Raw genomic sequence first — 25,997 nt, 5'->3', positions numbered from 1 at the left:
AAACAGAAGACAGAAAATACTGCAGCTTGATGCTGAAGGAATGCTTTTCTATGTACTATGAAAGACAAACTTTAAGAATCTTGAGTGCTATCTAATTTTTCATGTCTATTTTATAAAGGAGAGTAGACATTTGTACTCATCTGTCTAATTATGCACTTATGAAATATGATAGGGATGAATATAATGATTCCTGCTTACTGAGACTGGTTAAACCTACTTATTGAAAAAATAGGAAGTGCTAGCAGAATTAAAGAAACTCTAAAAGTTGTGTGTTACGTTGACCATCATAGCAAAGATGTCTGAAAGCAATAATCCAAGTTTCTTGAAGGAAATTACTCTTTATCAAAGTTTCTAAAAAGAGGGTGCTAATGTCTGGAAGAAAGTTTTAACAAATTAAGAGAAAATTATCCTGGTTCAGTACAGCAAGGAATTTTTAAGAATTATTTAAGTACCCAGAAGTATGTACTGTACTCATTTTTATTCATTTATATGAAATTGATTATCTCTTATGAAACCCCTACTATTCATAGGGCTTTCTATGTTGTTTAAATGACATCATGTAGCCTAAAGTTTTGAAATTTCATGTTTTTTTTCCCCTTGCAAAGGTCCTCCCACTATAGTTAAGTAGTTAAGTATTCAGTTAATCTGGCTGTTGATAGCAACTAACTAGCCATAGGTAAGCCATAATTCCTTTGTCTTTTCAGTTCTCTAGTCGCGTTAACGTCCATAAGAGGTGTGAATCGGCCTCATTGTTACAATGTTATTTTGAGGTTACTTCAAACTCCTACTACGTTTTTGTTGCTTGATTAGGTTTTTTCATTTAAAACCATTTGAAAAAGAATTCTGTGCTCATACAGTTGTACATTGAAAATTTTCTTAATGTTTATTTGTTCCAACACTGAGTACTTACCTTGAACTACTTTCTTAGGAGTATCTGGGATCTCCTCCCAACCGACCAGAATTTTGTGTAGTTTACCCTACTCCCGTTTTCTATGAGGGGTAACTTCTGGTGGTGTGATACGCGCCCTGAGGCGACCCCGGGTCAGAGAGCATGCTTGCTCAGGTCTCGATCCCCAGTAAGTTCTCTGGTCGCGTTGCGATAACATCACGGCGCTCTCCTTATCCAGTGCGACCCTTTGTGTCTCACGCGGTTCCCACGTGGTACCTTTGTGCTTCCCCTTTGTGTTCCCGTGCCTCGCGGTGCCTTACTAGTGCGTAATGGAGCATCCCCGCCGTTGTCCTGGGCCTATGGCCGGTAAATCGTGTGGTGCTTTCCTGTCGAAACCTGAAGTTGACCCGCACTCCTTGTGTTCTTTGTGTAGGGGCAGTGTGTGTTCCCCTACAGCCACGTGTCCGAAGTGCGAGTCCTGGAACGAGGTGCAGTGGGTGCGTTACGGCACCAAAAAGAAGAAGGCGTCTAAGAGATCGCCTAAGAAGCCGAGCGTCTCTTCTCCTCTTGCTTCGCCGGGCGTATCGTCAGACAGAGGCTCGCTGCCGCCTTCTCCTACCCAGAGTAGGGGACGAGGTAAGTCAGTTGTGGGGAAGAGGCCTGTGGCCCTTCCCCAGGAGTCTGAATTACGGGATAGGGGTGTTGTAGCATCATTCCAGGCAAGTGAGGGGCCTGAGGGAGGAACGGGAGTGTGTTCGGGGGACGGAACCCTGGTGCAAGCAGGGCCCGTCTCCTCAGATGATCCTATGTGGGGAAAACTGTGCCTACCTCTTCTCCCGCCTCGTGGGCATGTTTTTCAGGTGCTTCCTTAGCCGAGGGTTCTGCCGAGAAGGAAGACTCGCCGCCGTCGGACTCCCTCGCGTGGGTGCCGCCGAAGATGCTCTTCAGGTCTCCGTTGAGGATGGAGGAAGGTTTTGAAACCTGGTCCCCCATCGAGGAACTCCCACGCTCCCCTCCAGCGCCTTCAGCTACGTTTCCGTCCGTCTTTCTACAGCCCTCTTCTTCCATCGAGCGACGCATGGACCCATCAACAACGCGGCACGAGTCTGGCCCACCGGTGAGAACATGCAAGTCGTCGGACTCCTCGGTCGAAGCCTACTCTTGCTCCTCGGAAGACGGAGCCCCGAGGGACCATAAAAGATGTCGTGAGAGGTCCCGCAGGAGACGTTCTCGTTCTCGCTCCCGCCACGGGGGTAGGCGCTCTAGATCCCCCAGGAGGAAGTTTAGGCGAAGTGACTCCCCGGGGGAAGAATGGGTCGTCATCCCTCGTAGCAAACTTCTCGAGATGTTAGCAGTTCCGGGCCCCTTGAACTGGCTCCCAAGGGCTCGCTCACCAGTGAGGTACGTATCCAGCGGCAGATACGATCGACGGAGGGAGTCGTCTCTTCAGGTCCCAGCGGACAGGCATAAGTCCGCGAAGGTTCCGACTCCATCAGCCCAGCAGAGAGAGTCGCCCCTTCGGTCTGGCAGCCGCGTCCCGACCTCCAAGTCAACGTCGAGTCGGCAGGAACGAGACAAGCAACTCCCTTCGACGAGCAAGCCAGCATCTACCTGGACCTCCGTAAGGAGGGATAAGTCTAGGACGGAGGCCTCCGTCCCGACGGCGATGCCCGTCCTACGCCCTGAACCGCCGAAGTTGGACCATTCCAAGATGTCCCCCCCCCCCCCTCCCCCCCCCCCCCCCCGCGGTGACCTCTGTCGGAGGACCTCCGTCACAGGCAGCGGAGTGTCCTGCGGAGGAAATGGGCGACAACGTAGAAGGTACAGCAGCAAAAGTTTCGTCCTACAGGAGGGTAATAGGGCTCATTAGGAGGCATCACAGACTGGACGAACCCGAGCCCTCCTCCGACGAAGTCTGTCTCGAGCCTGAGCAGGCTGGTTGATGCCCCGGTGCAGCAGAGACCCTCGTTAGCCCTGCCTTTGGCTAGGGATGTGAGGCTGGGTAGGGCTCACGTGGACAAGATCGTGGCCAACCATGCAGAAGCCCCCAAGACCCAGAGCTCCTCCAAGCTTCTTCAAGGCCTAAAATCCCAGAGCTGGTTTTACCTTCCTGAAGGGCATCGCGCAGGTCCCTGTACTGTGGAGCCTGCAATCGCCATCCTGGGACAAGTAGCAGCTGAAGAGAGGGCTACTACCGCCCTGATCTGTTTCTCCCCTTCAGAAGCTGCCATGATGGAAGAGATAGCCAAGGACCTGGTGAACGTTTCCTCGTGGCTGGATTGGTGGGCCTCCTCGCTGGTAGGCTTCCAGTCCTCCTACGACCTCACTATCCCGGAGAACCAGGCCTTACTGAAGGAGCTGATTAGCTCTGGAGGTAAAGCCCTTAAGTTTCTCTCATACCAATCCATCGCGCAGGCCGCCAATTGGGTTCTGCGGAAAAGGGACACGGTGCTCAACAAGCTCGTAAGGAGGCTCCCGGACAGAGAAGCAAGGTCCCTGAGGAGCCTACCCCTGTGGGATGACTCCGTTTTCCCCCTGAAGGCAGTGGAAGAGACGGTAGAGAGGGTCAGGAAGCTGAAGGATATGGGAGACTCCAGACCCCCTCCAGCGAGAAGACTTACCCATAGAAGGGCACCCTCCGACGCCTCCCTTCCTCCTCGCGCCTCACCTAGTCAACCCAGGAGAGACGCCCCTACTACAGCCTGGTCCCAGTCTTCGCAGCCCTCCCGTAGAGGAACGTCTTCAGCACAGTCATCCTTCAGGCCTTCCTATGCGGCAGCCAGAAGAGGTCATTCAGGCCGCGCCTCTAGAAGGAGATGGGGAGAGAGGCCCACTACTCCTGCCAAAGCCTCAGGTGTGGGGATGCCTCAAACATTCTTGGCAAGCATGGAGAGACCACGGAGCAGATCCGTGGACCGTAGCAGTCCTGAAAGAAGGGTGCAGGTTGCCCTTCCTGGCGGACCCCCCACCTCTAATGCCAGATCAACAGGCAGAGTGGTTGGCACCCAAGGACCCCTTGAGAAGGTAGCAAAAGTGGCTATAGAACTAGTCAAAAACCCGGGCCTGGGGTTCTACATCAGACTCTTCCTGGTGGAGAAAGCGACAGGGGGCTGGAGACCAGTCATAGACCTCTCAGCCCTCAACAAGTTCGTGAGCAAGACCGACTTCAAGATGGACATCCCGAAGTCGGTCCTAGGGACCTTGAGGGAGGGGGACTTCATGATGTCCATAGACCTCAAGGACGCATACTTCCAAATCCCTGTTCACCCCTCCAGCAGGAAGTACCTAAGGGTGAAATGGGGTACCCAAGAGTGCAGTTCAAGACCCTCTGCTTCGGTGTGTCCATAGCCCCTCAGGTCTTCACGAGGGTCTTCACAACAGTCTCAGCCTGGGCACACGAACAGGGCATCTGCCTGATTCGGTACCTGGATGACTGGTTGTTGCTTTCAGCCTCGGGAAGTACTGAGGGAGTAAGGCGCGAAGCTCCTGTGGTTCTGCAACGTCCTGGGTATCATGATCAACCTAGAGAAGTCCCAACTGATACCCTCCACCAGGACGACCTACCTCGGAGTGGTCCTGGACTCCTGGTTGGCGAGAGCTTTCCCTTCCGCAGAGAAACTAGACAACTTGGACCAGATCCTCCGGCCCTTCCTGTCAGACCAGCCCAGGAGAGCCAGGGACTGGCAAAGACTGATAGGCCACGTGTCGTTGGAGAAGCTAGTCCCCCAGGGGAGACTTCAATGGAACCTGAAGGAGACCTGGAACCAGAGAGAATCCCCCCACAAGGTGGTCCCTGTGTTCCCGGAGACGAAGGAAGTCCTAGAGTGGTGGCTCGCCAGATCGAACACCCTCAAGGGAATGCCCTTCGCAGTCGACCCTCCGGAGATGCTTTTGTTCACGGACGCATCCAAGGAGGGGTGGGGTGCCCATCTCCTCGGCAGGACAGCAAGAGGAAGTTGGACGGACGAAGAGAAAAACCAGCGCACAAACGTACTAGAGATGATGGCAGTGCGAAGAGCGTGCCTAGAGATCGTCCATTGGCTCCGGAGAAACACCGTGGCACTGATGTGCGACAACGCCACGGTGGTGGCCTACATAAAGAAACAAGGAGGACTAAAATCGAAGGAGTTATGCGTCCTCACGATGGGACTGCTGGAATGGGCTGAAGAGGAACAGATCAAGATCTCAGCAAGGTTCATTCCAGGGAAGAGAAACGTCCTGGCCGAAGGCCTCAGCAGAATGGGTCAAGTGGTAGGATCCTAGGGGTCCTTGCACCTGGAAGTGGCCAAGACCCTCATTCAGAAATGGGGATCGCCAGTGTTGGACCTCTTCGCAACAAGACTGAACGCACAGCTCCCCGTGTTTTGTTCTCTTGTGCCAGATCCAGAAGCGGCGCTCGAGGACGCCTTCCAGCACCCTTGGGACAACCTCGACGTTTACGCCTTCCCTCCCTTCGGCATGCTCAGACAGGTCCTCAACAGGGTGAGGCGAGCGAGAACGGCAGCAAGGATGTCAGGGTATCTGAGGCGTTCATCAGCGGCGATATACCAGGCAAAGTGGGCCACATTCACTAAGTGGTGCGTCTCGAGGAACATTAAACCATTGAGGGCCTCCATTCCAGAGATAGTGGACTTCCTAGTCTATCTCAGGGACGAGGTAAACATGTCCATCCCAGCCATCAAAGGAGTCCGGGCTGCTCTGGGTCAAGTCTTCCTCCTGAAGGGCATCGACCTGGGTGCCTCCAGACATATCTCGATGCTCATCAGGAGCTTCGAACAATCGTGCCCCCCTCAAGCCAGTAGGGTGCCCCTGTGGGACGTGGCCAGAGTCCTGAAGATGCTGTCAGAACCTCCCTTCGAACCCCTAAAGGACATCTTGGACAAGGAACTCACCCTGAAGACAGTTTTTCTGTTAGCTCTGGCATCAGCAAAACGGGTAGGGGAGTTGCACGGACTGTCGTACGAGGTGTCACACTCGAAGGGTTGGCGTGAGGCTACCTTCAGGTTCGTACCATCCTTCGTGGCAGACTCAGAATCCAGCCGTTTGGGATCCCAAGTTTGAAGGGTTCTCAGTGCCGGCAATCCCTCGATCGGACAACTCGAGGGACTTGCCGCTGTGCCCTGTCAGGGCAGTACGAAAATACTTAAAGAGGACAGCCAGACTTCGACCCGAGATCAAGAGTCTATTCGTCTCCTTTGGACTAGTGAAGAAGCCAGTCTCCAAGAATACTATCTCTCCTTTTGGCTACGGCAGGTGATCGTCAGGGCCTACAGTAGTGCAGGGGTCCCCCTTCCAGGAAAGCCCAGACCCCATGACATTAGGGGTCTAAGTACTTCATTGGCATTTGAGAAAAATATGGCAGTGGTCCAGATCCTGAGGGCAGGTACTTGGTCTAACCAGTCGACCTTCACAGCTCACTACTTGAAGGACTACTCGAGGAACTCCCTGGTCGGGTTCTCGATAGGTCCTGTCATTTCCACGCTCCAAACGGTTTAAAGGTGTAGCCCCAGTGATAACCGCTGGTAGTAAGTCCAAGAGACACAGGTTCCTTCCTTAACCCCCTTGTTCTTCCTTCCCCTGTTCCCTTACCAAAATGACTCCAGTAGCCCCCTGAAACTGCCACGGGATACACTATCTTTGGAAGGACATGTCTCCTAGGATTTCTTGCAGAGGTGAGTTACTTAGACACTAAGATGGGTTTTTGCATAGTTTTCCCTATTCTCTCGTGTTTTCCTTGGGGTCAGCAGAACCTAGTCTCCTATCTAGGTTCCTCTTATATACTTGTCACAGTGTCTAGGTCCTGAAGGACACTCCCACCTCTTAAGGTATAAGTCTCCTAAGAAAGTAGTTCGAGGTAAGTACTCTGTGTTGGAACAAATCACAAATTTTAAGTAATTTGTATTTTTCCTAACAGTACTTACCTCAAACTACTTTCGGGTAATGGCCCACCCATCTTTCCCCGAGTGCCTTGCTGGACCTCATAGAAACCTAAGCTATCAAGAACTTACTGGGGATCGAATCCTGAGCAAGCATGCTCTCTGACCCGGCGTCACCTCAGGGCGCGTATCACACCACCAGAAGTTACCCCTCATAGAAAACGGGAGTAGGGTAAACTACACAAAACTCTGGTCGGTTGGGAGGAGATCCCAGATACTTTTAAGAAAGTAGTTCGAGGTAAGTACTGTTAGGAAAAATACAAATTACTTAAAATTTGTGATTTTTCTTTAGCATGTATGAAATATTTGCAAGTTTCTTACAAGGACGTATTTCTTTTATTTATTTTTTTTAATTAAAGTAATGTAGTTTTAAGAAGATCAAGTCACATTTCTATACTTTTCTAATGGCACATCCAAAGGATTTGCTCATGATTGAGTGATGGTCACTGAAGCAAAGGAAAATTGAAGGAATTGGCCAGCTAGGTAAGAAAAGACCCAAGGTAATGGATGAAGAGTATTGGGTAGAAAGCAATAAATCTTTTGTCGAAACGAACATTATACAGTAGAGTCTTTAGTGTTGCTTAGACTGTCTCGAGAGTAGCTATTAGCAGTTTTTCCGTATAAATGTTAATTAGTGTACTACAATCACCTTACAGGATATTAATTCATCAAAAGGAAGTTTCAGATAAGTTTCCAAATATTTATTGAAATGCCTGTATTTCCTGTTTCATACAAAACTTCTTTGCTTGTATTTTTTTACTATTGTTTGTTTTTATTTTTATTTTAGAGTTGTTAGTGGATCCAGAGATGCCACGCTTAGAGTCTGGGATGTTACTAGTGGTGCCTGTGAACATGTTCTTGTCGGGCATGTTGCGGCTGTGCGATGTGTGCAATACAATGGTCGTCTTGTGGTATCGGGGGCTTATGACTATATGGTAAAAGTGTGGAATCCAGATAGAGAGGAGTGCCTGCATACGTTACAGGGGCATACGAATAGAGTTTATTCGTTACAGGTAAAATACATTGGATTCTGTCTTTCCCTTTTTATTTTGAAATGAGTATCAATACTATGCAGAAATGTAATTCACCTACCTCCATTAACACTGAAATAAACACTGATTTGTTTATTTGTCAATCAAAGTAATTTCTACCCTACTTTCAGTTTGATGGCTTGCATGTAGTTAGTGGGTCTCTTGACACCAGCATCAGAGTTTGGGATGTGGAGACTGGTCAGTGTCGGCACACGTTAATGGGCCATCAGTCTCTTACTTCGGGCATGGAACTCAAGAACAACATATTGATATCTGGCAATGCTGATTCTACTGTTAAAGTATGGGACATTGTTTCAGGCCAGTGTCTACAAACGTTATCAGGTTAGTATTCTTGCTACAACAGTATACTGTATTTTTGTCTATTTCCTAAAGCTGAGAGAGAGAAGGGATATGGCGGGGTTAGGGGTGGAAAGAGCGACACAGCTATGTTTTACTTACGAGATTGCTGCTTCTGTTATTTTTAATAGTTTGCCAACAGAAATAATTTGGGCTAGAATTCAAAAGTCTTTGTTGGTTGGATGAAGGAAAGGCTAATATCAAGGAGAGGGGAGCTTTTATAGTGAAATATCCTAGGTGAAGTATACAACCATCTTCTGTAATGCTTTGTAGGATATACAAGTGAATTTGACTTCATATGGCTTATATTTCTAAATACATAATCATTACATCAGCGTGTGTCGTATCTGGCGGGATTTGACATTTAGCGAATGTCATTGTAGCGAAGGGTTGAAGAATTCCCATTTGTATATTTAGGAAAAATACAAATTACTTTTAAAGATTATTTCTCTGTCTATTTGCCTATTCTTTCAAGGAGTACCTGTTCCCATTGTAGATAAGGGCCTTAGCTTCGCTATGCAAGTGGCCATATGGTGAGCTTGAAAAAGAAGAACGGTACAACATGAGGGTGTGGCAGTGCGTTACAGTGTGTGTAACAGCAGAGTCTGGCATATGAGTGTGGGAGGGCCATTGCCCATATGCCACGTTAGGATTGAAGTAACCTTTACAGTATACAGAAAATATGCCTTGAATTTTACTTAAGTGGAGGTGTAGAACAAAAGTTGGAATAATTTTATGTACAGTTTTGGAAGTACACAAAAGAAAGAGGAGGTGGAGTAAGTTTCGAGAAAACAGCCAAGTCAGTAATCTGTGGAGATATGACATAAGTGGAGAATCCTTATAAAACCAGGTTCCCTCTCCTATCAGCCCTTTCTCACTGCATTGAATGCAGTAGTTCTATCATTCTTCTCTAGTAGTACGCATATTTTTCCCTTAACTTCTGTTCCCCCCTAGCTTTTATCTTGCTGTCCAACCTCTTTCAGTTTGTGCTGAGTGGGTTTTCTACCAGTTGCACCCCAATATTGAATGGTTTCCCTGGTCCCATCACCAGGTTATGTGGCTCTAATCCCTTACAAGCCATACCAAGTTATTTTTCATTTGCTGAAATAGCAAATCATGGGAGAGGGAGGAAAGTAATCACAAGGAGGATACCATTTTGTGTTATTCTATTACAGTATTTCAATACTGTATTTTAAGAATAAAAACATTTTGTTCTCACTACAGGACCTTCAAAGTTGACTATCTGACACGTGTACTTCTGAGGAGTGGATTTGATATCCCAAGTTTATTCAGTCACGGATTGAATTCAGTTTGTATAAGGAAACAATTGAATATCTTATTTCTGAAATTTTTGCTAATAGATTTTTTTCATTGCAGGTCCTAATAAACATCGGTCTGCCGTGACGTGTTTGCAGTTCAATAATAAGTTTGTTGTTACGTCATCTGATGATGGCACAGTGAAATTGTGGGATGTGCGAACTGGAGAATTCATAAGAAACTTGGTGGCTCTTGAATCCGGGGGTTCAGGTGGGGTAGTGTGGCGCATTAGGGCGTCAGATACTAAACTTGTGTGTGCGGTCGGAAGTCGAAATGGAACTGAAGAGACAAAGCTTCTTGTGTTAGACTTTGATGTGGCGGAAAACCTCAAGTGATACATGGGTAAATTAGTGCTTGATGACTGTGTCCTGTCCATGTATACTTATAAAGTTCAAATTGACATTATGTTGACTGTGCTGCCATGTAACGTCAATCTTAACCTCAGTCTTAGTTTCTATGGTTTGTGAGTTGGACAGTATTTTTGATGACTAACACTTCCCTTGGTGCTAATTCTGTACAGCTGTGGTTCTTTAGAGAAGCGCAAGGACCATGCTACATACACAATATTATCTGCCAACTTTTATAGTCACCACCATGACCATATAATAAAACGTGGCTCTTCTTTGCGTCTTTCCTCACTTTTATTTTTTTTCTTTCATTCCTGTGTTTATTGATGAAGAAAACATCGTGAATGAATAGTATCTTTTTTGGTTGTGGCTGTGGTAATATTTTTAACAGGATGTTTAATTTTAAGGACATGTTTTGCAAGTGACTTGTTTAGAACGCTTTAGTAATTTAAAAGTACTTCAGTATTTGTTGTACTTGATATTTGGAGTTCTTAATCTGTGGTAAAGTGGTTAGTTGAGGATCTCGAAAATGAATTTGTTAGTTTCACATTTGAAAGTGGCAAAGAATTAGTGTTGGTAATGATCGATTCCAAGCATTTTTTTTTATATTATACCACTCCATACATTGTTTCTGATATAGCTTAGGTTTGATGATTTAAAAATTTTTACAACTGAATATTTTGTTTTCTTTGGATTGTATACGGAATTAAGATCTGATTTATATCCTGCTAGACTGCCGCACTGTATACTTGTCTTTCATTTATGTATTATGGGATCCATTTTTATGTATTTATGTAGTTTTAAAAATGGTATATCTGGTTAGTGTGAAAATTAGAGATTGAAGTTAATGCAAAAATTATCTATTCCTTAGGATTTGTATTCTCAAATACTACATTTTCCTCTATTAATTCCTCCCAAAATTCTGTTTGATACTAACCTCAGCTCATTTATTTCCTCCACCTTTGTTTTATTACTTCTTCTCTATTGGCCATTGCACAAACCTTTGTTGACGGCAGATGTCATACATACGGTATATTATGTGGCTTGAGTGGTTGTTTAGTGTGGGGGTCACACTATATTCCTTGACATTCCAGAATTTACTTATTTTTCATTTGTAATAGGTTAGACTTACATCCTTTTTCATAGAGAATGTCAGAGATCAGTACGATTTTGATATTTTGGGGTTATAGCATTTCAATGGAAAAAGCAGATATTTAGTTTGGAAAGGAGTTTACATTCTGTTTCTTTTTAATGTGTTGTTTTTGGAAGTAATTAGAGTAAAGAAACGGGAAGGTAGATTTACTTTTCACTAAAAGAAGCTTAACATGGTTAGAACAAGCTTCGTAATTGGTATTTAGAAGCTATAAGGGCTTCCATATATGTAGTGATTTTTGTTATTTCTCTAGAGTTTAATATTTTTTTGTGGAAGTTTGAAACAGGTGATTAATCAACATGGTCTTATTACAGTTAAAGGCTTGCAGTTATGACTGCCTTATGGTTTGGGTTAGTTTTGAATAAAGCGTTGAGTCTGATTTTGCTGCCGATAACATAAGGCATTTAGGGTTGTATAGTTTACTGATGCACATGATCTCTATATTTGTGATTGCATGAGTTGGTATACAGTAATGTTACCTTTGCCTCTATAGACTTGATTGTTGCTGATGTTGTTCACAAATTTCTTTATTGAAAATATGGAGAATGTTTTTATTTTTCTATTATTTTAAAGAAAGAAATTTAAGAAAGGTTTCACACCAAATACTGTTAATATTCTTGAGGTCAGGTCTATCAAGTAAGAAAGATATTTTTTTTTCAGTTTTCAAAGATAGATCCTCTTCAGCCTATTGATTTTTGTTTCTAGATCATTTTCAAAGATATACAGTATTTCTTTTTTTTTTCAGAACATATGATGAAAAATAGTCAAGGTTTCAGGTTTTTTCCCTATTAGAATATTTTCTTAGTTTTTCCTAGTGATATTGAACATTGATTGAAAATATAATGGGTGAATATAAATGTAATTTTTAAGCTTAGAGCCTAGTAAATCGCTATAGATTATTTATATTTTTTTCACTCAGGAAAATTACTTTCTCTATGTAATTCAAATTGAATTCCCTGGCGATTTCTGAATGTGGAAAGTAAGCAAGTGAGGCCTGAATAATTTAAAGGTTTGGAAAATTTTAAAAATTAGATAATTCTTAAACCTTCAATATGCACCCTGTTGTCATATAGATCAGTACCCATGTTGGTAAGAAATCGTCATTGCTCACCGTCATTTTATTTTGATGCAAGTCATCTTCAAGTATGGGGGAAGATTCATTTAAATTTTAGATGTGTGGGTTGGACATACTAAAACAATAGTGTATGTTTTTGGAAGAGTAAATTTTTTGTAATGAGTTGCTTAAGTCTCTGTTATAAGTTCTGAAAATATTTTTTTCCAATATAAGCCAATCAATTATTGCTAGGGGTATTTGCGTCTTTATTTTAGGTGGACAGTGATTGTGATCAGTGACAAAAATTACTATTATCGATGATTTGATATCTCTTGAAGAGCAAATTGGGTTCATTTCACCAAAAAGTATCCTAGTAATTTTATGCATGAGCTAATTTCCCTGTTGGAGCCCTTGCTCTTGTAGCAAACTACTTTTCCAACTGGGGTTGTAGCTTAGCTAGTAATAATAAGGATAAAATGCCTTGTCTGTTGTCATGAATATTGAAATGCTTTGCTGGAAATAACAATCTCAGACAACCCGAAAGGTATGCATGGTTTGGGCAAATGAAAGGAATGGAGGTTTGTCGTAAAATGTTATTTCAACCACAAGATTAGAATTCCAAAGTCAAGTATGACAGGATATTAGAAAATTATTATCAAGAGTTGCAACACAGTCCATTGATCTTTATTTTATTTTACAGGAGTTTAGACTTTTGATGTCTTGTGTTTATTTCTTATAATTCAAGTTTGGATATTTTCAATGCATTCTTTCTGCAATGCAGATGCCATTTGTAATGTGTTTTGTGTTTGTGGTGTCTAGTAAAACGGATTAATTCATTACGTGTTAAGTTTTACTAGCGAAGATACGAAGTTGAGGAAAAAGAAAAAAAAAGCTTTATATCATATTCTCCATTGTTGCTGTGGCTATCCGTAGCAATTTATTCCAGAGTTTTTGTATCTGTGATGACTAATTATATATCCATTAGTCCTAATGTTTAACTGAAGGGCATATTTCTTATTCTCCAGTATGTAAGGGGGACTTTGGGAGGGGGACTTTTGGGGGGATGGGACGGGCGAATATCTCTCATTGTGAGACGTAGCTAGGTCTAGTCTGTCATTTGTAAGTTGAGGTCCTTATTGTTGATATTTATTCTCATGGTATTCTCGTTCAAATTTGTCTTTTTCCACTGGCGTAGTTTTGACCTTTCCCTCAGCGCGTATAAAGTAATTCTTTGCTAGGGTAACATATTTTATAGTACTTAATGGTTTAGTGTTCAGGATGCCTGAAAACTTTAAATCAATCAATCAATAATGGTTGAGTGCCTGTTTTGCTGTGAGACTTGTTTAAGTGGTTGGTGCAATTAGCAAAGTAAATTTTGGAAAGTTCAGATTCTCCTATATTAGTTTAGGCAAAGTGAAAGGTGGTTCATTGCAAATCAAATTATTTCGTTAACTGATGTAAGATTTAGAAAAACTATATTAAAATCTTTAGCAGTTTAGCATTTCTTGCATTAATGGTTACAATATTAGAATAATAAGCAAGCAATTATGGCAATGTAAACAAGTCAGCTTGTTTTTTTTAATTGGTCTTTAAGGCAAACACTTTTTAACTTTAAAAAAGTTTATGAATTTAATATTTATAGTAGCTTGTAAAATGCAGGTGTCAAGTAAATGAAATTAGATATTCATCTCCTGACGATAACCATCTTTGAATTTTAACTTTACTTCACTTTGAAGAATATTGTAGGATCCAAATGTCTAGAATGTTGCAGCTTTTATATTTTATGTTGCTGGAAGGACATGGATAACGAGACCAGTAGTGAAATAATGATTCAATTTAAAGTTTTTTCACATAGATTTTCTGTCAATTTGCACCATAGATTTTCCCCATAAGTTATTTAAATTTTTAGATGTCAAATATGATTTGTTAGGACTACTGGATACAGCCTTGTCTAATGAAAGTATGGTAGTAGCAGTATATAAAAGTTTTTTAATATTTTGTAGTTATTGTATTTGAAATAAATCAAATCAGTGCAATGTAAGCTATGGAATGATTACTAAATGTTTTTTTATTTTATTTTTTTCAAATATATCATAGTTGCTGAGGAATCGGTTGAAATTACACAGTGATGGTAGTATAATGTACAGTATATATATATCTATACATATAATTTTTGTAAGATTGTTTCATTTTCATTAGTGGCAAAATGTGAGATCGTTAAGAGGTGTTGGATTAGTGCAACTCACAGTTTCATTTTTATTTCATCATTTTAGTGCTCAGTCACAGGTGGAGTTAATATGCTACAAACATGAGGTGCATTCTCCTCAATTGTGTTTTCAGTGGTGAGCAAATTTCTTAACCCTTGGAGTGCCAACCCCTCACCAAATGATATTCGGCACTCGAGCCCCAGGACCTTTTTTTGACATTTTACTCAACTCAGCACAAAAATTATACAAGATAAGACGTTACAATCTGTATATCATACAGCTGTAAAGATTTCTTTTCCATTGATACATAATATTCCATATTTTGTAAAATTTTCATATATGTAAATAATGGAGAAAAATAAAAACTGGTAATAACTGGAAGTAAATTGTGTCCAATGGCACTCAAAGGGTTAAGTATAGTAGCTGTAAAGAATAATTTGGCCCGCAGGAGGAGGAACTATTTCAGCACTCAGGGACACCATTTTAATTTCATATTGATTAATTAGGTAAGACAAAGAGCATAGCTGGACAAAGTACCTATGAACCTAGGTCTTGGGATTCCTTTACTGGACTCGTCAGTGTTAGTTTCATCCTGCTACTTGAGAGAAGGTAATTGTATTAGTTGTTAATTTTAACATTGAAAAGTCCTAACTGTTGTCAATTACATAGCCGTCCATTGCTTGCAGTATCCAGCTTTATTTGCTTTCAGTAAAAGACCAGTAAAATTCATGAAAAGGACTAGCCTACAAAGTAGATGTGTGTAAAGAGATACCAGAGCATTTGGGGAATCAGAATCACAATATGGAATTGGAAATGCTTTTCAGAAAATTGTGTATTGTCTAATAGAATATAGTTCAGAGTACTGTAAAGCTTTTCCAATTTTTGTTTTTTCCTTTTGTCATTAGGGAAAGCTCTGGCCGTTGGAGTGTAATGATTCAATTCAGAATCATGTCGAGGTCACAATTGCTGTGGGGATCACTAGTTGAAAACCTCCGGACATCTCTGGTTTGGGCATTTTGGAAGATTGAATTTCATTTGTTATAATGACTTTATTGCATTGGAATGAAACCTAGATTGCTCAAACAATTTTTCTTTGAACATGACATAATATTTATGTATGCATATATGTACATTATCTTGCATGACTTGGGAAAGAGGAACTAAAAAACCTCATACTGTAAGTGAGGAGACATCAGTAAACAAGGAAAGTGGTGCTGACACTGGCTGATGTTTTTGTTACAATTTTTTTGTGGTTTGCCACTCTCTCGTCATTTGAATGTTTTATATATATATGTATGTATTAAGGCAAGCAACCCTGTATTTCCTGTAAATATAAAATTTTTGCATCGGCTTACAATCCATGACCTGACCTTATGTTATCTGTTACAATCCACAGAACAGCCAGAGTTGAGCAGTAGGAAAGGAGGGTAAGGGCACAACTAAATTGTCCGTGTGCAGCATAGGTCATGGTTTCAGTTCTTATGCGGGTCAGAAAAAGTAATTGGATTTCTATACGTAGGGTTGGCTGCTTCTATATGTATGTATGTATGTATGTATGTATACTGTTTTTTTAAACATTTAATTGTATTTGTATTGCTCGAAGTCACATAGTGGAGTACATTCAGCAGTATTATCTAATTAAGTTTTTTCTTATTGAGATCTACTTATGTTTAGATTTGTTATTTTTCTAGTTATGTTATTGACAGCAGCCATTAGAGAGAGTGACATTGTGATAAAGACAATCCCATGACCTTTATTTTTCTTTTGACAGTCAAGAGATTTTATTTGATTTGATAATCTTAGCTCTAGTAACCAATATCATTTTATAGGGTGGTCAGACAACTTTTTGCTGCAGCAAATTTTGACTTGTGGCTTGTAAATCTCAACCGGGCGCAATTGGATCATTGTAGATGAGATGGTGGGGGTTGAAAGATAAAATCTTAGGAATAATGTATGTTTACTGAATTTTTTGGTGTGAATTCTTAGGGGTTTTTTTGTGCACAAAAAAACTTGGTGTATTATTGGTTAAATGTGCAGCCTTTAATGGCAAATATTTATTTACTTCGATATTCGTTTTGCTTTTGGGTGCAAGAAACATCCCTATTTGTACTGTCCACAGATACTGTACACAGAAGTTCATACATGTACAATTAAAGATAAGCACTAGATTTTGCATGTTTATTCCAAGTTCTAGTCATGTGAAGGGGATTTGTCCAATACAGCTAGATATTGGGTTTGTTAGTATTATCTGTTAGGTATTGAAATTGTAGCTATTCACATAGTGTGTATTAGATTCATTGCTGATAAATATGAGTATGTTCAAATAACATATTGGTTCTCCAGATGAAATCTGTGCTTCCCTCCTCCCCCTCAAAGGAAAGGGGGAGGGTTGTAGAGGTAAAAGTCTCCCAGTTAATCAGGAATTATATACATCGGGTAAAAGTATTACCGTTTACATAATGCCATGTAGTACTTCAGGTTTGCTTTTGGGCATGTCTTTGTCTTAGGCAAATGTTTGTTTGGTGTTATTCCTCCTTTGTTACAAAAGATTGGACGATTTATGGCATGGCATATTAACGTCTCGTGTCTTTAGTCGTCGTAATACGAATATATTCTTTAATGTTGGAGAAGCATTCACGGTTTCTGTTCTTGACTTGTTTTTCATGGTTAAAAATTTTAATTTCCAGCATTTTACACTTTCTGACTACATCTGGCTTTCTTTTTCTGTTTATCTGTATTCTTAATGGTTTAAACATAGATTTTATCTATTCTCAGGGTTTGTATGCGAATGTGGCTGCTGTCAGATTTTTAATTTTTTTTTCTGTGGTTTGGGGAGGAAGGGTTAGATGGTAAATTTTATGACGATAGAGAGATTTCTTCTCTATTCGTGATGTTGTTGCCAAAAATATCCCTATACATTACTCTTGGTGAGAAATGAAACACATGAAGGATATATTTAAGATTACCTTGTGAAATGTAAAATTGAAAATAACATTGGATGTCTCTGAATGTACTTCTGCATATAACATCTATACTACTCTATGTACTATTCTAAGCATAAAGACACATTTAAGAACTTTTCTACTGTAGGCTTAGGTTCATTTGTTCTGACACGTCATGAGGACAGCAAATATTCTGCCACAAATGTTGGACCTCGGTTTCATGACATTTCACCATTTCATATGTTATTGATCACCTGTACAATTTAAAACACAGGAAAATTGCTGTCGGGTTATCTGAGGCTTCGAAAAACTATGCGATAAATAGATGCGCTTAACCAGAGAAGAGTTGGCCATGTTAAGATATACATAATGTACTGCAGTTTTTGTATTCATCCTTTTTTAAATGTTTTGTTATATAGCTTCTTTTAATTAAAGCCTGTGGTTTGGCATTGAATTGTAAAACATCTGTGTTGTTACCCAAAGACATGGCTGCTCTTCTCTGCTTGTCAGTGATCCCCCTCTTCTTCATCCTGTCATTCTATTGAGATTAGGGCTTGCGTTCAGATTCTTGGAAATGGAAAAGAAAACAAGAGTCTGCAGGAAGTTGTTGGGTTTAGGGGATATTTTTAAAGGAATCTTGTATAGTGAGTTTTGTCATCTCAGTAGTATACATTTACAGTAGGACGAATTGTTTATTTTGTAACTATTTTTTCATATAAGATTAGCTGCTTTTTTCAAATTATTTTAGCCTTGGCCTAAGTTCTTCATTGGGTATGTGAATGAATTTGGGCCTTGAGTGTGTGTTTGTGCGTGAGAGAAAACATGAAGAATGTGAATTGCGTATGTGCGTGAATCATTTATGTGGGTTGCAGTGCTAAGGCAAATATTTAACTAAAGTTCCTGGGAATATATTAGCTAAAGCATATTTATGTAAATTTATTTTTCCATTTTTGAGTAAAGTTGTTATTTTTCACACTGTTGATAGGCATGAAACAATAGATCATCATAATGTATATATGAAATGAAATTTAAGGTGTCACCCCCCCAAAGAAAAAGCTAGAAGTAAAGGAAACTATCAGTGTTGCTAGAGGGATGGTTAAAAATCAAAAGCAAAGGTAATGTAGTTTTGATTTCAATAATTTTTTGATCATTGTGTCTGTGGAAATTGTATTTATCATGGCATACCTTATATCTTCTTTGTACAGTAGCCAGTTTTTTTTTTTTATATAAAAATGTAAACTTACAAAAAAAAGTTTTCAATAGGTGAAGCCTCTTGTAGCCTGTCATCGAGTGAGGATGGATGTAGTCGGTTATCGTATGGATGTCTTTTGCATGGAAGTTAGAGCAGCAACCATGCTATATTGTGGAAAATGTTTCCAACATGAAATGTGATTAATAAACTTTTTAATACAATTTTATTTTTTATATTTTCCCCAGATTGATTTACACGAGTAGATCCATTTTTTCCATGATTCTCATTTCTTTATTTTTATAGATAAGTACCAATGTGATGGTTACAGGAAGGTTTTGCTTTTCATAAACCTTCCTACTTCAAGGTTCAACTCCTAAAGGTTAAAGGCGTTAACTGTTGCACTGTAATTAAGGTTTTTTTTTTTCATAAACCTACCTACTTCAAGGTTCAACTCCTAAAGGTTATAGGAGTTAACTGTTGCACTGTAATTAAGGTTTTGCTTTTCATAAACCTACCTACTTCAAGGTTCAACTCCTAAAGGTTTAAGTAGTTAACTACTACACTGTAATTGCTCAGTGGCTTCAAACCACTCGTCAAGGGTTGAAGAGATTCTTTAGCTATGGTAAGCAGCTCTTCTAGGAGAAGGACACTCCAAAATCAAACCATTGTTCTCTCTCTGCCCTAGTCTCTCACTATCTTGGGTAAGAGTTCTATGGATTGAGGCACATTCAGGCACTTATTTCCTTTCTCTTCACTGGGCTATTTTCTCTGATGGAGCCCCTTGGAAGCAGGGATCTCTATAACGTTGGACATCTTCCAAAAAAAAAAAAAAGCACGAGCAAAATAAAACACGTCTGACCAACGCAAGTGCTGAAGAGGAAGGGGGTTGGGGAGATGTAGGGGTAGAGAGGGGGTATGTTGATGAAGGAGAGGTCTAATTGGTGAGGGATCTATGGTCGTGGTTCAATCGCCCCAGTTTTCTATACCGACACTCAATGAGTGAGCGAGCTAGGTTTATTCCTGGCATTCCATGCATCTCTTTTTCTCTGGTATATTCAGCAATAACTATGCCTTAGAAATGGTGCTAGCGGAGCATTTCACTGGGCGACACAGGTCCCTCGCCCAGAAATAGATTTTTCCTTGGTCAAAATCCCTTTTTGCAAACACTTGTTTAAATAAGATAAGTAAGAAAAAATAAGTGATTTATTGAAATGGTAGCAAAGACTCAATTCTTGAGAAGTTTGCCATATAACAAACCAAAGGATTTGAGAGTAAATATCAATCTGAGTATCTTATGATAAGTCCTATGATCAAAGAAGTGAGAGAAATATAAAGATTTCCTTTAGCATGTTCCTAAACATGAAATTCTTAGTTTTTTTTCTTCTTCTTCAGGATTACAACTTGGTTTGCCTGATGGCCTGAATATTAATAGACTTCAGAAAGACTTGCCCATTTTTAAAGCCTGTACTTTTTGCATTAGTTTTTGGTAAAGGGTAAAATGTTATAGAAAGGGACCATGGCATGCTGAGATTCACGACTTGCACTGGATGCGAGGTAAAAGAAATTGCCGAGACTATGGATGCCCAGACAGAGAATGGTTTTGGGGAGTATGAATTAAAGTGCAAATGACCACATGGCTATAAAAGAAGCTCAGAAGGCCTCTGTCCCAATTCAAGACCATATGGTCCAAATTTCATACATTCATTCAACCATATTTAGTTCTTGAAGAAATATTTATATAGGATTAATAGTGAGGTATCTCAGGAAGTACTAGAGAGAGCACATGGATGAGGACATGGAAATAACATCATTTAATATCCAAGGAAGAGCAAAGTACAAAGAATTTCAATCCAGCAGGAAGTACCTTTACTTCATACTCATTTCCTTAATGTCCTGTGCTTCAGGCTCAATTACCCGCCAAGTATTCACTGCATTTTTTACTCATGGCTGCTTTGGCCTGTGCCAATGGTATTCATCTACTAAGATACTTTGATGACTGGTTATGCTGTTATCATTAAAACAACTTCTCCATGAGAGACAGATTTCTAACATTTTGTCAGGATCCTTGGATTGTAATAAATCTGGAGAAGGTCATGCAGAGGATCGAGTACCTGGGGGTACTGATAGATACAATGACGGCGATGATCTTTCCTTCCGAGGATTTCATTAGCAGACTCGGGAAGGTAGCATGACCTTTTCTCATCAAACAGTGTCTTCCAGGAAGACAGGCTAAAGTTACTCGGACTTCTCTCATCCTTGAAAAAGCTTGTGCCTCACAGGCAACTCCATCAACAATCTCTTCTCTGGTGCCCAAAGAGAGATTTGTCAGCAGCCACCAACTGCCCGCAACAGCTAGTTCCAATTGACCAGGAAGTTAGGGAGGACATAGCATGGTGACTAAAGGAAGAGAACCTCAACAAAGGGAATTCTCTGGAGTGACCTCCTCCTGAGATACTATTCTTATATGCATCAAGGTTAAGAAGGGGTGAGCACCTGAGAAATCAGACCGCCTCAGGGTGCTGATCCGAGAGGTAGAGATGTCTACACAACCTGTTGGAAATTAAGGTAGCACTTTTGGTATTCCAGTCATTCAAACAGCAGCGGATGTGTCACTGTAGCATTGATGAGTCACAACAAACCTGTATTGGTGTACGTCAACAAGCAATGAGGTACTGTTTAACTGCACCTCTATGTGTAGGCAAGGCAGACACTCTTTTTCACTAGACAACCCAGTAGAGCTATTGGCAAGTTATTCCGGTTAGGAGGAACATAACCACTAACATGCTCGGTCACCGGCGTAAAGTAGTAGGAGTGGAGTGGTCTGTTCATCTTCTAATAGGAGGGAGGCTTTTAACTTTGTGGGGTTCCCCCTCAATCTACATGTTCTGCATAAAACTCAACAAGAAGCTCCAGGTCTACTGCACACTGATTCCGGATCACTACAATACTAGAACAGCAGTTCTTAACCTTTACACTACTACCACCCCCACTTTAGTGGATGGTCCTTCCCTCCATGTCAACCTTACCTATCCAGCCAAATATGTGAAATTCCCTCCAAGCTTTTATTCAAAATAAGAAATGTATAGTTGCTTTTGTCATTTTGTTAAGCATGCATCCTATACAAGCAATATAAGTACACCTTATTCACTGAGATTATTTTCGTGAGATAATGAAATATTGCTGCTTAGATACGAGATCTTGAATGCAAGGTCAAATGCTAGGTTTTGCACGTTATAATTCCCTTTCAATGTTCAGCCAGTTTCTGTGCTTGATATTGACAAGAAGTATGGAAAATGCAGCTTCACAAAGTTACGTCGCTCCAAACATAGTTAGAATGGAATATTGAGTTGTGACTGTTGTGTATTAACCATTTTTTTTACAATAAAGATAAATATCTACTTTTCCCCTGTACGCCTCCCCCCTGAAAAAGTTACTCAAGTCCCTAGGTTGAGAACCACTGCATTAGAGGATGCCTTCCAACACTATTAGGACAACATCGAGTCGCACTCTTTTTTTCCCGTTTTGCCTGATTCAAAAGGTAACCAAAAAGGCGTTGAGCCCTAACTCTGTGGACTAACCTTAGTGGTTCACTAGTGGCTGTACGCAGAATGGTACCCAAACCTGCTGATACTCCTGACAGAGCTTCAGAAGGAACTTCCCCAGTGGCCAATCTGCTATTCCAGCCCCATTCTGCAGAGGTACCACAACTCATTAGCATCACCATATCTTTACAGGAGGGAGGGGAGACTATCCAGCATCTCCTCCGACCAAAAGACTTTCTCGAGGCACTGTAAAGATATCTGGAATCTCCGAAGGTCTTCTGCAGTAGTATATAGAGTAAAATAGGCCATCTGCAATGGGTGCCATAGAAGGGGTGCTTCTCCAGTCAGAGCCTTTGCAATTGATTGTGAATTTCCTTTTTATCTCCATTTTGAGAAACTCTTCTGTCTCTGTAGTGAAAAACTATCACTCAGGCAGGGCTTATACCTTTCCATGCCGTGAGTATTACGGTATCTATGCTTATGAGGAGATTGAGCAGTCCTACCTGCTAAGAGAAATTGACCACCCAAGTCAGATGTAACCAGACCCCTTAGGTCCCTTTAAAGGGCCCTTTACGAACATTAGATAAGGACCTCACTGTGAAAACAATTTTTACCTTGGCGTTAGCCTTGTTGAAGAAAGCTTCTGTAAGTTTTTCATTCAAGTTATTCTAAGGGATAGAGGAAGGTTCCTTTTACCTTTGTTGCGACAACCCTGAACCCTTCTGTCGATTGTGTCGGGTTTGAGTCTTTCTCAATCTCTTCCTTTAAGAGTGTAACTAACAATCTGGAGGATTTCCTTGTTTGTCCCAATAGGGCACTTAAATATTAGCTGAAGCAAACCCAACCTGTCAGACTGCAGATTCAAAGTCTCTGTTTCTAAAGGCAGGGTTAAGAAGAGGATTGTAAAGGAGCACCATTTCCTTATAGCTTTGTGAAGCTATCAAGAGAGTGTATCCCAGAGGGGTGAAGTCTGGAAGTGCCATATAACATTTACAGCCCACTATCTGCTGGAGTATAACCACAAGTCGTTGCTCAGTATGTTGTGTCATACCTAGCTCCTTAAGGAACAAGAAGCATTTGTCTAAGATAGATGCCATGAAATTATCCCAGGATGAGAAATAAAGTGTCTGGCCCTTTTTCCCCTTTATCTTCCCTTCCATGGCCATGGGGTACAGTAATCATGCTGCTATTTGTAGGATTGGACATTGATGCAGGTAAGCTTCAATACTAATCAAATATTTTTATAGGAGTATGATACAGAAGTATCTCCCCCATCCTTCTTATGAGGGGGGAAGATTGATAGAATGGTGAACCCATTACTTATTTAGCCAAACATTGTGACAGTCATATCCTTCGGAGGATAAAGATTCTTCCATGACTGTCTGTTGGTGGACAGCAACATTGCCCAGCAATTGAAAATCTTATTTAAAGGAGTCAACACTCCAGCTCCTTTATCAAGTCCAAGTGTCATGACATCCCAGGTAATCAAACCAGCCATTATGGTTCTAGGAGCTTTCTCCCTCCTCGGGATAAGTCTCCTATTAAAGAACGAAGGTTTGTATTCATGTAGGAACAAATCACACTTTTAAAGTCCCCTAACTGAAGGTCAACATGGCCTCTCAGAGTGCTGGCAAGGGGCCATGGTATCCCTGCTACCAACCATTAACTACTGATACCTATTTATAAATTTCAACAGCTGACTTTCAACTGCATTTGATATCGTACTTCTATCAAAAGACTCAGATTTGTATAGTTAGAATAGATACAAATTACTTTTAAAAATATGTGGTATTTAAAACAGTCATCCAAACAGGTACCATATTGAAAAATCCTTATTTCAATGAACCTTACCGAAGTGCATTAATTTTGCTGTTCCTTTGCCAATGAAATAAATTCGGCAAGATGACAACAAATACAAGTATTTTTCCTTCTCAATTTTTTAATGTCTACTAGCAAAAATATGCAGAGGGTATTAATCTGTTACCTAGTTTATAGTTTGTCTTTGTATGTTCTTAGCCATCATCGTTTATTTTGTTATATTCAACCATTCGATGAGATTGTTTACACTTACTCATTTCAGGTTTTAGTGTTTTCTCACAGAATAGGGTTTAAATTTCTTTGTTCTGGTTTGGATACAAAGAAAACGCTATTAAAGAACCTCTTTGGGCTACACAAGGGACACAAGGGTTGCAGTATGGTATGATCCATCATGGATCAGTTTGTTAGTTATGCTTTTTTGTTGGAGCTGGAGGAGAAGAACACCAATTTAACCTGTGGTTTATGGGTGGGGATGCTCAAAGTATATTGGTTAAATGCAAATATAACCGGTAACGGCTAGCTATTTGTGTAAGAAAAATACTGTAAATAGTGCATCTTCTAGTATGTTTGATATAAAAAGTTTTTTCTAAACTGGAAATGTTACCACTCGTTTACTGTCTTGGGTGATTAAACCTTGAATAAGAGATTATAGCTTTTATGGTTGCTAGGTTAAATATTGTTATGTGTAGGGTCGAATGGTGTACTGCATTGTAAGTACATATAGTCTACATACCCAGGATAGGTTTTTAGAGAGAGAGAGAGAGAGACGGGGCGGGGGTGATAATATTGATACTGCTAGTAAAAAATGTACTATACTGTACTGTATTACAGCATATGTAATAGTGCAGTGTATTGTAACGGTGTATGATTTTCATACATTCAGATATTGATTTCAGCACTTTATACAATATTTACAAATACAGGCACTACAATAAAGCGTAAGCCCAAAAGATTTTTTAATATTTGAGGAGTTTAGGGTAGCCTGTTATCTGCGGTTAGCTGTGAACAAAATATATGCGTATAAAAAGTGCAACATGCACAAAAAAACAAGTTTATGGAATTTAAGTACTGTATCAGAAATAAACAAATTCTGCTGTCTGTATTATACATATTTTCAGCTGTGATCTCTTACCTAAGCAGTCAATAAAAGCTCATTTGATCATGAACTGATTCAAACCTGCTTGGTTAATCTAAATTCCATCTGTTCCGTAACCGAAATACAAACCACGCTATTTACATTGGGTTTACCTTTTAGCGCAGCTGAAATGACGAGCCAATAGTTTTAACGAGGGTTAATTACCCCCGCGCTAGTTAGCGGGGGGTAGGGGAAGGGTAGCTTGCTACCCCTCCCCCCCCCCACACACCGGTGACTTCCTTCACTTCACTTTTGGCTCGGCGGTGAACAGACGTGTCTGTTCATCGTCCTCGTTGACAGCCTATAATCTTTTTTCTGCTTTTTCTTTTCTACAGCTTGTGTGTTGGTTTGAAGTTGACTTTCGTTATTATTATCTTACAATGCGTACGTGCCCTGGTGTTGCCGGCCGCCCTTGTGGGACCTTTATGTCGGCCTTAGATACGGACCCTCACACCCTTTGCCCTCAGTGAGTGTTGGGGCCGACGGTGTGACCAGGAAAACATGTGTTGTGAGTGTAGGGAGTGGTCTGCCTCCCAGTGGGAGAGGTTTGGCCGCCAGCGTAAGAAGTCCAAGAGAGACCGTTCTCCTTCTGGGGTTGCCCCGAAGGAGGAAGGTTCTCGGGATTCTTCTTTCGCCGCCCAAACCTCCTCCGAAGCTCCCCCTCGACCGGCTCCTAAGGAGAGTCGGCCGAGTGGTAGCGCAGGCCCTAGTTCTGTTTCCCGACCTTGGGTGGGGGGAGAGGGCGTCGCCTCCCATAGCGGGGCGGTTCCCCCTCCTCCTCCGGGGGAGGCCATTGATAACTCCTTGTCTAATGATGATCTCTTACAGATTTGGGCTTCCCTGGGGCTTAAGGGCTTGCCCTCCAGGGTCGCCTTGATTGACCTTGTCTCGTTGGGGGCTGCCGTTAAGCAGTCGCTGGCGGTAGCAGAGATAGACCCTCTGTCTATCGTCGACGTCATGGTGGCAGAGGCCTCCGACGTGGCTGGGCAATCCTCTGCAGGTGCAGTTGAGGTTGATGGTGCTGATGGCTCTCCTTCCCCTTCCGTACATCCTTCGAATGGGGAAGTGAGTCCTACG

The 25,997-nt window shown here is 41.3% G+C and overlaps 1 protein-coding gene across 1 annotated transcript in view; it reads left to right on the top strand.

Moving 5' to 3' along the window:
- LOC137621455 (F-box/WD repeat-containing protein 7-like) overlaps nucleotides 1–18,456 on the top strand; it is a 38,809-nt gene extending 20,353 nt beyond the window's left edge. Inside the window, exons 9-11 of the mRNA XM_068351774.1 lie at nucleotides 7,613–7,838; nucleotides 7,988–8,198; nucleotides 9,591–18,456. Of these exons, the coding sequence (XP_068207875.1) occupies nucleotides 7,613–7,838; nucleotides 7,988–8,198; nucleotides 9,591–9,865 (712 nt within the window). The 3' untranslated portion in view covers nucleotides 9,866–18,456. The remainder of the gene's footprint in view (nucleotides 1–7,612; nucleotides 7,839–7,987; nucleotides 8,199–9,590) is intronic.
- The last annotated feature ends 7,541 nt before the right edge of the window (nucleotides 18,457–25,997 follow it).

The sequence above is a fragment of the Palaemon carinicauda genome, chromosome 28, assembly GCF_036898095.1.
Source record: "Palaemon carinicauda isolate YSFRI2023 chromosome 28, ASM3689809v2, whole genome shotgun sequence".
NCBI lineage: Eukaryota > Metazoa > Arthropoda > Malacostraca > Decapoda > Palaemonidae > Palaemon > Palaemon carinicauda.
This window is presented reverse-complemented; position numbering and strand designations above follow the sequence as displayed.